At 50.2% G+C, this 13,831-nt stretch overlaps 1 protein-coding gene across 1 annotated transcript; it reads left to right on the top strand.

Moving 5' to 3' along the window:
* Positions 1–9,888: 9,888 nt before the first annotated feature.
* Positions 9,889–10,701, top strand: GJB3 (gap junction protein beta 3; the record flags this gene model as incomplete). Its single annotated transcript, XM_080921243.1, has 1 exon — positions 9,889–10,701. One exon carries the CDS (start codon positions 9,889–9,891, stop codon positions 10,699–10,701), a length of 813 nt encoding a protein of 270 aa, XP_080777369.1.
* Positions 10,702–13,831: the final 3,130 nt, after the last annotated feature.

Here is a 13,831-nt window from a genome sequence, read left to right as displayed (position 1 = left end):
TACATCACATATTCATATTTAATTAGGTGTCTTGGGGTTTTGCCTGCTTTTGTTTTTGCTTTGCTTCTAAGTCTGGCAACCTTAAATAAAGGGCTGAGCCAGATACAGTGATACGCACCTTTATTCCCAGTACTGAGGAGGCAGGCTCGTGTGGATCTCTGTGGATCTGAGGCCTGTCTGGTCTGCATAGAGAGTTCCTGGACAGCAAAAGCTAATAGTATATTTTTTAAAATGTAAAGAACTTCACATGGGGCATAGAGAGTTCGAGATTTGTAATCAGTCATCAGAAATAGCTGACTATAACTGGGTGCATGGGGACGACATTCAGGGAACAGTCAGGGCTGGAGAAATAATCCAGGAGTTGTCAACCCATGTTCGGTGTTTTTATTCTTACCATCACGTGAAGTCTTGTCTATTGCCCAGGCTGGGCTTAAATCTAAATCTTCCTACCTGGTGCACTGACCCCAGCAACCATACCTGTCTGGATCTTCAGATGTTGTATGAGTAAGTATGAATGTGGGTGGATGCACACACACACACACACACACACACACACACACACACACACACAAACGTGTAGAGGCCAGAGGTCAACCTTGGGTGCCATTCCTTAGGACCCTGACCACCCTGTGTTTTGAGACAGGGTCTCTCACTCTCCTGGAATTCATTTGCCTGGCCAGCAGGTCCCAAGGAGACATCAGCCTCTGTCTCCACAGGGTTGAGAGTACAAGTTCAGGCCTTTGTTATGGTTGTCATTGTCATCTCCGTCAACGACACCACCATCACCACCATCATCATCATCGGTGTATGCTGTGTGGCATGTGGTATGTGTACATGTGCACGTGTATCATGGTCCACATGTAAAAGTGAGAGGGCAGCTTTCAGGAGTCAATTGTCTTTCTGCCTTGCTGAGACAAGGCCTGTCTTGGTCCTGCTACACGGTCTACTCCAGGCAAGCTGGCTTCGAGATTCTGGGTGATTCGGCTGTCTTTATCTTCCATCTTGCCCTGCAAGTTTTAGCGTTACACCACCATGTTCTGACATAGTTTCTGCAGGCTGATGTGTCAAGTGATTTTACCAGAGCCATTTTGCCAGCCCCACACCCGGCTTTTCTTACATGAGTTCTGGGGATCAAACTCAGGTCCCAGGTTTGCAGAGCAAGCCCCTCACCTTTTGGGTCCCAGCACCTACCTCAGGCATCTCAGATCCACCCATAACTCCAGCTCCATTCTTCTGGTCTCCGTGGATATCTGCACTCATGGGCACATTCTACACGTGTACATGCACACACACACACACACACACACGCACACACACACACACACACAAATGTATGTGTGTGGTTTTTTTAGTTGTAGAAATACCAGTGGAAACAATTCAATAAAGTATCAAAGGTTATAGGATATGGTGGTACACACCTGTAGTCTCAATGTTTAGAAAGCAGAGAAAAAAAACAGTTATGAGTTCGAGGCTAACCTGGGCTACATGGGGAGATTCTGTCTCAATACAAACAAGCACAAAGAGGCAAAGATTGAACCCTGGCACACTGGTGCATGCCTTTAATCCAACACACAGGAGGCAGAGGCAGAGAGATCTCGGTGAGTGTGAGGCTAGCCTGGTCTACATAGTAAGTTTCAGATCAGTCAGGGCTACATAGTGAAACCTTTTCTTTAAGGAAGGAAGGAAGAAAGAAAAGACAAAAAGAAAAAAGAACTTGCTAAAAGGAGGAGGAGTCGGATCCTGGAGGGGTAAGCAGGAATGTTTACGCACAGAGTGACTGAACCCTGACAGCAAATCAAAGGCAAGCCTTCACTCTACCAGAAAGTAAAGGAATGTATGCAGAAGGTCTGAGCAACTCTGAGTGTCTCTGAGGAGCGTAGAGCCCAGCTGGGTCCGGGGGCCTTGTCTCCTGTCTGGCCAAGTTCCAATCTATTCAAACACAGCTGGAACCTGCTTCCCAGGGCCTTCTCCCAGCCCCACTCCTCTGTTCAAGAAAGGAGAAAATCTCTGAGCAACCAACACCAGAACAGCCCCAGCCTGGGAAGGAAGGCCTGGCCCTTACTGAGAAGGCCCTGCTTAAGACTTGGACATGGCTCTAGACAGAGGGAGTAGATTGGGATTGGGCCCAGCCAGGGCCTAGGCCAGTATCAGAGCAGTGGCTTTGGGCCTGCCACCCCCAGATGCCAGGTGGAAGGCCTAAGGGGTATGGGGGTGGCAGAAGGTTGGCTACCAAGCCCTGGCACACAACCCAACCTTGCCCTGAGGCAGGGGGATGGCCTAGATGGCCTCCCACACAGTGCCCAACTCAAGGAACAGAAAATGTAGGGTGAAGCAGCAAGGCCTTCAAGGCCCTCAGCGTTTCTCCTTGGGAACAGCGAATTCTCCCAGCTCACAAGGTAAATGCCAGTTGGGGGTAAGCAGACAAGGGGGCATTGTCAAGTATCAGGAGGAAGATGTAGCCAGAGTGAAGTCAGAGTGACCTAAGTGTCAAAAACAGGTGGTCCCCGAGAAGAATAACCAGCTGCACCACAGACGACCCTGCACCACCCCCTCATGCAGCCACTCAGGAGCACAAGCCCAGACCACACCACTGTCTCCACAATCCCACACCTTCACATGCAGCAAGACTCATGTGCACAGCTAAGTGTGTGGTGGCACTCCCATCGCTGGAGGCTGAGGCAGGAGGATTGTCATGAGTTACAACCCAGCCTGGACTACAGGGTGGGTGAGACCCTGTCTCTAATAAAACAAAAGAAGCAAGCAAACAAAAAAACTATAAAGAGTTTATAAAGAGTGACCGCTTAGGAAGAGGGTGAGCAGGGACCCTCTAGAGAAAGAGAGCTCCCATATAAAGGCAAAAAGAATGTGCCATGCTGAGCCATGAGCAGGAAGTGGGAACGCCAGAAGGCGGTGTGAATGCAGCTTGGTTGAGGGCTCTCTGTATCAGAGTCCTGACAGTGTGACTGACTGAGGAGGCATGATCAAAGAGACATTGTAGGACAGGAGGCAGAGCTTATTTGTTGCCTTGGAGACAGCCTCAGGAGAGTGGATATTAGTCTAAAGTCACTGTATCTTTACTGTAACGGTTACCTTAAGGCTTTAGTAGGGAGCAATGTGATCTGATTTCTATCATCAGCCCACAGACTTGAGGAAGCCGTAACAGAAACCTTGATGTCAGTTCTCAGAGAAGCAGAAGCATTTCTAATCATGACCAAATCCAGAGACCATAAAACTAAGACTAATACATCTCACTGTATAAAAAAAAAATAATAATAAATTTATTTATTTTATTTACATGAGTACACTGTAGCTGTCCTCTGATACCAGAAGAGGGCATCAGATCCCATTACAGATGGTTGTGAGCCACCATGTGGTTGCTGAGAATTGAACTCAGGACCTTTGAAAGAACAGTCAGGGCTCTTAACCATTGAGCCAGCTCTCCAGCCCCAAGAAATAAAGGTTTAAAAGGCAGACCTGTAGGAAAAGGACGAAAGCAAAGAAAAGCCTGGGGGGAGGGAGGGGGACTAACAACAAAAAGGCTCTTCAACACATTCAAAGGATAGAATCTCTTAAAAGAAATACAAAATAGAAATACAATGTAGCAACTACCACGGCATTTGATGGTGCTCTCCTACGGCAAGGACAGGGAAAAGTACACACGGGTGTGTCCTGGTAATATCAACTGTTGCATCCTCGGTGGGGACTTAGCAATATCTATCAAAACAGGAAACAGCCCATCAGCTTAACCCACTGGCTCCTATAGACACCATTTTAAATGAGTCCGGGCTTAGGGACATACGCTCAGCATGTAGGGCGCTTGTAGAGCCAGCACGAGGGCTCCAGTTCAGATCCTCCAGACCCACACAAAATCAGACACCATAACACACATCTGTAACACCCAGCACTCCTGCTATGAGGGAGGGGTCGGGAGAGTCCCTGAAAGCTTACAGAGCAGCCTGCCCCTTAGGAAAAAGTAGTGAACAAAGCCTGTCACTCAGGATTGTCCTCTGACCTTGATTCATGCAAGCCTGCACTTTCCCAAATGTGTGTACACACACACACACACACACACATACACACACAGAGTGAGAGACAGAGAGACATATGATAGGTCAAATAGTTGTTCAAGGAAATGCGTTGCAACAGAAGGATAGAGAAAGAATTAGGTGGGAAAAAAAGAGGAGGGAGGGGAGGGAGGGGAGAGTGGGAGGGAGCAAGGAAAGAGAAGCTGGTAAGTACACTGTCAACTGAGGCACATAAGCCTAGCCCTCAAAGGAAGAACTGGAGGCAGTTCCCATCGATGTAAGATGGACTTAGAACACATTCTAGTACAAACACAGTTCATCTCTTTAAAATGGCAAGAGAGAGCTCTCTGTCTACCAGAAGGAACAGAGCACACAGCAGCTCACACAGCACCCTCCACGGGCTATAGGACGTCTCCTTATACTTGGACATGTACAGATTATTCTGGAAGGAAAACCAAACCTATTAGCCTGGTGGACATGTGGGCAGTCTTGGTTGCACAAGCTGGTGTTTGTTAGTACCAGCCGTGAACATGGGAGTGTAATAGTGAATAGGACCAGACCGGGTGAGCTCACCTGGGACAGGAGCACCCACATACAGGCTTGATGGAAGGTATCCCAGGGACCAGGAAAGGGGCCGGTGTCAAGGAAGCTGGGGGTGGAAGGTGCTCCAAGAAGAAAGGCGTGACTCTGACAGCTGCTTGGGAGGTCAAGGATTTATCGCTGTGGGATTTAGCATCACGGAGATCAGAGTTACCTTGACAAGGCTTTTCTTATGACACAGCAGGGACAGAGATGTTCTGGCGGGTTGAAACGTGTGCAGTGTGCTGGAGGTGAAGAAAGGGGATCAGGCAGTTCCCCCACCCACCTAAATCTAGGGGAACAATAGAGGTGGCAGGGTCAGGGTCCCCCACCCCCATCACCCAGGCACATTAGCAGAGTAATCCAGGAAAAAGAAAAAACAACCTGGTGCTGCTCAGCTACAGTGCTGCTAAGCATGTGCCCATAGCAAGTATAAGGTAGCCTCTGCCATAGGGCTTTGCCTTATCCAAAGCTAAGGTCACTGCGGTCCCTGGAGTTGGTTCTGTTGCTTCTATGTGTCCCTGAGCAAGGAGCTCACGGAGCTTCTCCATCTTCTCCTCCCAACGTAAAAAGGATCAGGGAAGTTTCGTTTGCATGCTGTGTGAACGATAGATGCAGCTCATAAGAGAAGCAGCCTTGTCTAACGAGCTCGGCTCATGTGAATAGAAATCCTTCTGAATGGTAGGAGGAAACAGTAACAAAGCCTCCAAGGTTGGCTGCCGTTCGTAGATCAGAAGCCCACATCAATGGATATAGTCCCAGTAAGTGGGATGAAGTTACCAGGGTCGGGCAGCAGTCACCTCAGTCTAGACAGTGAAGCCTCCGGCAAGGTTATGACTCAGATCTGGGGATCCCAGGGAAATCCTGAATTTCCGTTCCTGGGGCGGTAGGGGCTTTTTAGGATCCCCGTCCCGAAACACAAATAAGACTAAACTTCTTGATCTCCAGAGCCCAGCCCAGGTCTCCCACCCTTCACAAGCTCTGCCTCCTACCCTGCTTCACACACACACCTTTGGACAAACTGGGTCATCTAAAATCGCTCCAAACACCACCCTGGCCCCCGAGATTTCTTTTTCCCGGTTGTGTTCCTTCCGGCGGCCAGCACAGAGTGTGAGCCCCGAAGGACTGTCACAAAGATACACTGCCTCCCTGGAGAATGCCACCAAGGATGCAAACAGGGTGGGAAGGGTCCCAGGAGTGTCCCAAAACAGGGTTGAAACTTTGCAGCAAGCCGGGATCCAAATGGGCAGGGCCCAGCTAACCAGCCTGGGCGTGTCGTTTATTACCCTCCCTATTTTCCACCGCACTTTAACAGTTTGCAAGATGTTTCACACCCTAATGTCATTGCAGTCCTTGCAACAGCCCTGCCATTGGCCACCAATGCCCCCATTCCACACACGAGCAAGCGGAGGCTCCGCAAAGGAGCCTGCTGCTCCCTGGTCAGCGCAGCTGCTGCTGGAGTAGAACTTGTGTCCCTGAGGCGGCTCCGGGCTCCTCCCCGGCCGCCCCTCCTCCACGCTGCCTCTGGCTGTGCTGGCCAGGAGCTTCACCGAGGCCTCAGAGCTCGGCTCGGCTCCGGTCTCCTTCCTCCTCGGCTGTGGGTCTTGGGCACGTGGGCCAGACCCCCACGGTGGCGGCGCCGCTGACTGTAAGTACTCGGAAGGGGCGACGATCCAGGGCAGCTAAGAGCCCCCTCTCTATGGCTATCCCCTGGCATGCTGTACTGGAGCCTGCCCACGCACCCAGCATGGAGATTTAATGCAGCAGAAGCGCAGTGAAGGGGCACCCTAACCCAACTCTGCTCCCCACCCCACACACTTACACATACACCAGCATTCTGGAGCAGGGGCGGTTCCGGCCGCCGGAAGGTTCACAGAAGGGGACTTTCAGGCACACACGCCCGCGTCACAGGTCCACAAAGCTCCTAAGGTGTCTGGAATGGAAGAAAACTAAGGGTCCGGGATCCAAGAGGGGAGCTATACCTTTGGGGTAAAAAGAGATGGAGCGTCCCGCAGCTGGTTAAAGGTTGGATAATAATTGTTCCGGTAGCTGGAGTTGGGGGACAACAGGGGATCCAGAACCGGCTCCACCAGTGCCCAACATGGGCTAGGCGGGAAATTCTTTTCTGGTGAGTCTGTCTCAGGGTGTGTCTTAGAAGGGAATAGGCAGCCTGCACCAAAATGGGGAACCCCAGAAGGGGCATCCTTAGAGGGTACCGGGTGGAAGGAACCCCTCTCCTGGCCTTCATTCTCCTCGAGCACTCCTAGGAAGAGCAGGCTGGCGAGGAAGCAGCCGCAGATTCTCGCAATAATCCAAGATAAGAGATAAGGAACAGGGTTAGCGACATTACAGAATTCTCTTGGATGTCTCCCAGCTAGTAAGCAGTCTTCCTGGCAGTTCCTGGTGGTTATTATAATCCAGGTGCTAAGCTTTGGCTCTCCTGGAAGGCTTAGAAAGCGCAACGACCAAACCCATGAGGGTCTTCATTCACTAGGGCTTCCCGGATACCCCCCACCTAGTCGAGAACTGAGATTCTCAAAAGACAGACCCTATGGAGGGCAGCGAAGTTGCAGTCTAGCTCCTGGCTAGCCCTCTGCGGTTCTGCCCAGCCCTCCCGCCGGCCTCTTGAGTGCCTACTGTAAGCTGAGCATCCAGCAAGTCAGTCGGCAGGTTAATTGGACAGACAGATGATAAATGAGAACAAAAACAAACAAACAAATGGCCAAGGCTTAAACTTTGAGTTGAGACCGAGGACTACTAAAACCGAAGCAAAACAGGAACAGACTGGCCAGAACAAGTTCAGACTCAAAGTAATTCAGAGCAGACCCTAAGGGGATGTTGGAACAGAGAAAGATGCCTCCTTAATGAGTAGGGTCCAGCCACTTAAGGCTCTAGAGGAAGAGCATTCCAGGCGGAAGGAATCAAAGTGAGAGGTCTGGGCAGAGAGAGGCAAGGTAAAAGTGTGTGTGTGTGTGTGTGTGTGTGTGTGTGTGTGTGTGTGTGTTGTGGGCTGGGGGGCAGGGTGTCCCAGAACTGTCGACTCTGGGGTTCCTAGTTATATGGTGAGAACTAGAGGGGAGGAATGTAACCATGATTTAATGAGCCATAGGGTGCAGAGAATATCTCAAAGGCCAATGAGAGGCCGAGGCTGGAATATGGACAAGGATATAGCTTGGGTGGTCCAGCATCATTCCAGACTTGGAAGCACTCACGTGCACGCCCAGGTCCACACAGGCTTGGAGAGAGCTACATGCTCTCACACCCCTATCAGCATGCCATTCCCTGGTACTCTCAGCTGACTCGCCTGTCTACACCCTCTGAGTCACCCAGAAAGGGAGGAAGATGAGACCCATCAGCCCTACAAAGCCCCAGCTAACAGCACCACTCTGGCTGGCTGGAATCTTCTAGGCCTATATACCATCTGAACTTTGGGCTCTCCCGGGGAAACAGACCCAAACCCCTGTGCATCTCCCTCCCAGCACAAAACACCCTGTCTTTACTACCACCAACTGTGCAACATTAGCAGGTTTTAGAGCTGGAAAGGTGGCTAAACATTTAAGAGTTCCAAAGCACCAGGGTTGGATCCCCAGCACCCACACAGCAGCTCACAACCGTCCAGGAGACTCCTGCCTCCACCAGCACCATACATGCGGAGCATAGAAATACATGCAGGCAAAACTCACACACATAAAATTAAAAAAAAAAAAAAAAAAAAAAGAACATTATCAGGTCTTTTTTCCTTTTCTAATCTCAGTCTCCTGGGGCTCACAGGATGCTGTCGGGACTTCAGTGAGGTAGTAATTTTCAAAACCTGTGGCTCATGGCTCAGGATGTAACTCAATATTGGCTAGCACGCCCAGAGAGCCTGGGTGTTCCAGCCTCCGCGTGGCATAAAACTGGACATGGTGTTGCACATTCCTGCAAAACCAGCACTCGGGAAGAAAAAGATGGAGGATCAGAATCTCGGGGTTCTCCTGGGCTGCATAGTTCAAAGCTAGTCTGAGATGCTGTCTGAAAAAGAACGGTGGGGGGAGCCCCAGTGGTCTGGGTGGGCCTCAGGAAGGGATGGGGGTGGAGGAGAACTTGGGCCTGAGTCCAATCTCTTCAGCAGCGAGTTCCTGGCTTCCCTGCGCCCTGCAGTAATGAGTCACCGCCATTTATACTTGATGTGCTTTGTCCTTCACTGTCATTTGATTATCAGATTCTCTATAAGTTGGGAGGAGAGCAGGAGCCACTTCAAGGTTCCCTTCCAACATGTTAAATGACTGTCAGAATAGTGAGTACCTGGCTCTCAGTAAAGGGTCATTGTCTGCCACTGCACCCTGGCTCTGCGACTTTGGGTGAGTCATGTATTCTCCTGAGTCTCAGTGTCCGTCAGTCCGTCCCCAGTTCTCAGGCTCCTTGTGATGACTGGCCAAGCCTACCCAAATGAAGAGCTTAGTGAGGGCTGGGTGTGGTGGTGCACGCCTTGAGCCCTTTAACGCCAGCTCTCAGGAGGCAGGGGCGGCACTTGTTCCAGACCAGCCTGGGCTACATCAGGAAACTTGTTTGGTATTAACATAAATAAAAAAGAAGGCTAGAGAGATGGCTGAGCCTGGGCTACATAGTAAATTTTGTTTCATTTTTCTTTTTTTCTTTTCTTTTTTTTCTTTACTATTTTTAAGTATATATACTTAAATATATATGTGTGTGTACTTTTAAGTGTGTATATATATATATATATATATTTACTATTTTTAAGTATATATACTTAAATATATATGTGTGTGTACTTTTAAGTATATATATATATATATATATATATATATATATATATATATATATATATATATATATATACTATTTTTAAGTATATATCTCATGATATAGCTCTGAGCGCCCTGAAACTCACCATGTAGACTAGGCCACCTTCAAACACAGAGTTTGCCTCTTCCTCCACTTGCCTCTTCCTCCTGAGTGCAGGGATTAAAGGCTTGTTTTTTGTTTTTTCTTAAAAGAAAAAAAAAAAAAAAGACAGGGCTAGAGAGATGGCTGAGCAGTCAAGAGCTCTACCAAGGGTCTCCTCATTCCGGCTGCAGAGGATTCCACACCTTCTTCTGGATTCCGTGACGCGAGCACAACACACGAACAATTACTTTTATCCAGAAACAAAATAAAATATTTTAATCTAATAAAGTCATCAAGTGAAGCGCTAGAATAATGGTTTTGTTTGTTTGTTTGTTTGTTTTCCCATTGTCCCCTCAGGTGGGCACAGCTCCTCCTCCGCAAACCCTGAGCAGACACCATGGACTGGAAGAAGCTCCAAGACCTACTGAGCGGTGTGAACCAGTACTCCACGGCATTCGGGCGCATCTGGCTGTCAGTAGTGTTCGTCTTCCGGGTGCTGGTGTACGTGGTGGCCGCAGAGCGCGTGTGGGGCGATGAGCAAAAAGACTTTGACTGTAACACTAGGCAGCCCGGTTGTACCAACGTGTGCTATGACAACTTCTTTCCCATCTCCAACATCCGCCTCTGGGCCCTGCAGCTCATCTTCGTCACGTGTCCCTCCATGTTGGTCATCCTGCACGTAGCCTACCGTGAGGAGCGGGAACGGAAGCATCGTCAGAAGTACGGGGAGCAGTGCGCTAAACTGTACAGCCACCCGGGCAAAAAGCACGGTGGCCTGTGGTGGACCTACCTGTTTAGCCTCATCTTCAAACTCATCATTGAACTGGTCTTCCTGTATGTTCTACACACGCTCTGGCATGGCTTCACCATGCCACGTCTGGTCCAGTGTGCAAGCGTGGTACCCTGCCCCAACACCGTGGATTGCTACATCGCTCGACCCACGGAGAAGAAGGTCTTCACCTACTTCATGGTAGGCGCTTCTGCCGTCTGCATTATTCTCACCATCTGTGAGATCTGCTACCTCATCTTCCACCGGATTATGCGAGCCCTGAGCAAGGGCAAATCTACAAAGAGCATCAGCTCCCCAAAGTCTTCCAGCCGGGCCTCCACCTGCCGCTGTCACCACAAGCTGCTGGAGAGTGGCGATCTGGAAGCAAACCCAGAGAATGAAAAGCTGCAGGCTTCGGCACCCAGCCTGACCACCCCTTAAAACACACACTAGGTGTAGCTGGAGGTGCTGCAGGTGGAGGGGTCCTGGGGGTTCCGAATGCCCCCACTCTGAATTCACTAAGCTAGCCAATTCTGTCTGAAGCAGATATTTGTGGGTGCTGGGCTCTGTGCTGGCTACCTGGTATAGGTAACGACAGACCCAGCTTCAGAGAGACATTTAGATTATTAGCAAGTCAACTACATGCATGCAAGGGTCTACTTAGCGCAGGGCTAAGCAGGGCTTCTATCTGCCCCAGGGAACTGCCTGGCCGGTCACCCTCTCAGAAAAGCACAGTGAAAGAAAGGAGATGGGGCTGTCCAACAGACATAGCAACAGCAAAAAGAGCTGGGGGAGGAGGGGCTCTCAGAGGAGAGTTGCTGGCTCCGGACTGGGGACAGCCAGCCAGAGGAAGGCTTTACTTTTCAACCATGAGACGCTGCACAGGTTCCCAGGTGGAATCTTCTGGAGGCCAAAGTGTGGGAAGTGGTAGCGGGTCTTGTCAAGTCAACTGCTGCTTGAGACACACCCATGGATCCCCCTTCACCAACCTCCATCTTCAGAAAGCAATGCTCTTCTCCCTCCCAGCAGGGTGCTCAGCCCGCTGCACCCTGTGGCCAGGACCTTGGCTGCATGCATATCCTGTCATATCCCCGGCATATATCCTTGACATATCCAAGCCGGTTTTCTTAAAAGCAATAAAGTTGTGTTTTATACAATTTTGGTTCTTATCCTCCCTTTTTTCCTCCATTTTCACAGCTCCCTGAAGTCAAAGGAAGCAGCGCTGGGAAACGAAAGAGCCCTGAATCTGGGGGATGAAGGTCATGGTGTGACCTAGGCTGAAGACAGGGCATTGGGAATGGAGTTGCTGGTGGCAACTGGCCTTCCGGGAAGAGGTGGGAGTGGAGGGGTGGGGAGTGGGGGGGCGGGATAGACACATGTTGGAATTCTAGTTGTGGCCACCAGAGGGCGCCTCCGCCTTCCTAAATTCGCCTGATCGGAGCACATAAAATCACTCCTGGCCCTCAGCCCATGTCCCCGCCCTGTGTCCACACAATCTTTGCTACTCATGTTCTCACTTATGTACACTCCTAGTAGAGTAAGCATGCAGTAAACTGCTCGCATCCCAGCCTCACCCAGCAACTCATTCAGCTCTGTCCATTTTCCCCAAACTTCACACCGACCCTAAGAAAGAGGCTGGGCCTGCCCAAGTAGAACCTAAACTCAAGGTGCTGGTCCAGGGGAGACAGAAGCACAGACCGCCTCAACAGCTCTGCTCGAAGCCCCACCCCAAGTGTGCTCATGGCCTGCCATTTAGGGGAAACTAGCATCCTAAGCCAGCCCAGAATGCGAAGCTGAGCTTTGTGCAAGACAGAACCCTCAGGAACATTGAGTGACCATTAAAAACAACGCCAAGAGGCAGAACAGCAGGAGCCGGTGGGCTGCTGACCAATGAGGGCAAAGAGAGGTCAGGGCACCTCGAAAACACAACAGGCTGTGTGGTTCACCTTTGCTCCTTGTGGCCGTTAAGGGGTGGGTGAGTCAACCCCGTTTAACGGGCTCTGGGCTAGACTGATGATCCTTTTACAAATAGTTTCACCACTCAACACCTGGATTAAACTTTAAGAACTTCTGCCTTCTCGTCAGTACAACAGAAACTTCGTCAGCCAAGGTCCCAACAGAAAAAGCACAACACACCCGAATTAAGTTTCCGTGGTTAATACGGCAGCGCGTGCCTGTAAGCCCAGGGCCTGGGAGGTCAAGTCTGGAGGGTGATGAGTTCAAAGCCGACCTTGGCTTCATGGGTGAGATGGTGAAGTTTCTTCTCCTTACCAAGGTAACTTTAGGGGAGGGAATTTCTACAGAAACTGTTATCTAGACCAAGGCTGTGATAGGGGAAGAGCGCAGATAGCACAGTACCTGTGATGCTTATGTTAACTGTAACTGGAGAGGGTGTCACCTAGGAGATAAGCCTCTGGATGTGGCTGTGAGAGATTGTCTAGACTGGGCTAATGGTGAGAAGATTCCTGCTAAACGTGGGCAGCACCATTCCAGAAACTTTGGTCCTGAGCTGAAAAAGAATGGTGCAAGTACAGATACGTAACCAGCCCTTGGTCACAGATAAGTGACCAGGTTTCCTTAAGCTCTTCCTGCCATATTTTCCTTGCTGTAACAGATCACACCCTCCAACTGTGGGGCAATATAAACCTTTTCACCCTCAGGTCGCTCCTGTTGAGTGCTTTTGAAAAGTCATATGAGAAAGAATTACTTCTAGAGGACCCAAGGAATGGCGCAGTCGTGGGGGTGGGGGGGTGGGGGCAGCTCCATCGGGAAAATGGGCAGGAGGTAAAGGATTCACTTCTCATAGAAGCCAATAATCCCCACCCCCTCTGCAGACTCTCCTACCTCCCGCTCACCTGCCAGTGCCTCTCACTGACCCAACCCAGAAGGCAGAGCACCAGGGGCCTTGCAGAGGCTGTGGGTACCAATGAGTCTCTCAGGGCACAGACCAGGGTGGGGTGAGGTGGGGTGGGGAGAAGCTCTGAAGGGCATAATGACCCAGCTCAGCACTCAGAACAGTTTCTTCTGGAAGAAACCACTCCAGAGATCAAAGGAGACACGGTGTGTAAAACATTAGCGCAGTGATGTTGGAGCCAGGAAATACCTAGGTATGACTATGTCTGGGAGAGTCTCTCATGGTAGCTTGGGTTGGGTGGTTACAAAGGTCTCAGGGAGGAGTGATCTCTACCTGTCTGCTACTACATATTTCAGAATGTCTTCTTTTTTTTATCATGTGTGTGTTTTTGCCTGTGTGAGGTATGTTTGTATGTATAAGTGCAGGTTCCCATGGGGACCAGAAGAAAGGGATAGAACCCCCTTGGAGCTAGAGCTACATGTGGCTGTAAGCCTCCTGAGGTGGGGGCTGAGAACAAAACTCAGGTCCTCTGCAAGAGCACCAAATACTCTTAATCAAAGCTGTCTCTCTAGCCACACACCGCTACCAAACAAAACAAAACAGAAACCATTCCATTTCCCCTTCCAAGAGAGACTCGAGCATCCTTGCTGTGCCCTCCCTCCTGTCCAGCCTCCTCGGGTTTGTAGAGTGTAGCACGGGCATCCTGTATTTTATGGC

Source organism: Micromys minutus (assembly GCF_963924665.1).
Source record: "Micromys minutus genome assembly, chromosome: 9".
NCBI classification, from domain to species: domain Eukaryota; kingdom Metazoa; phylum Chordata; class Mammalia; order Rodentia; family Muridae; genus Micromys; species Micromys minutus.
The sequence above is the reverse complement of the archived record's forward strand: the minus strand, read 5'-3'. Positions and strand labels throughout refer to the sequence as shown.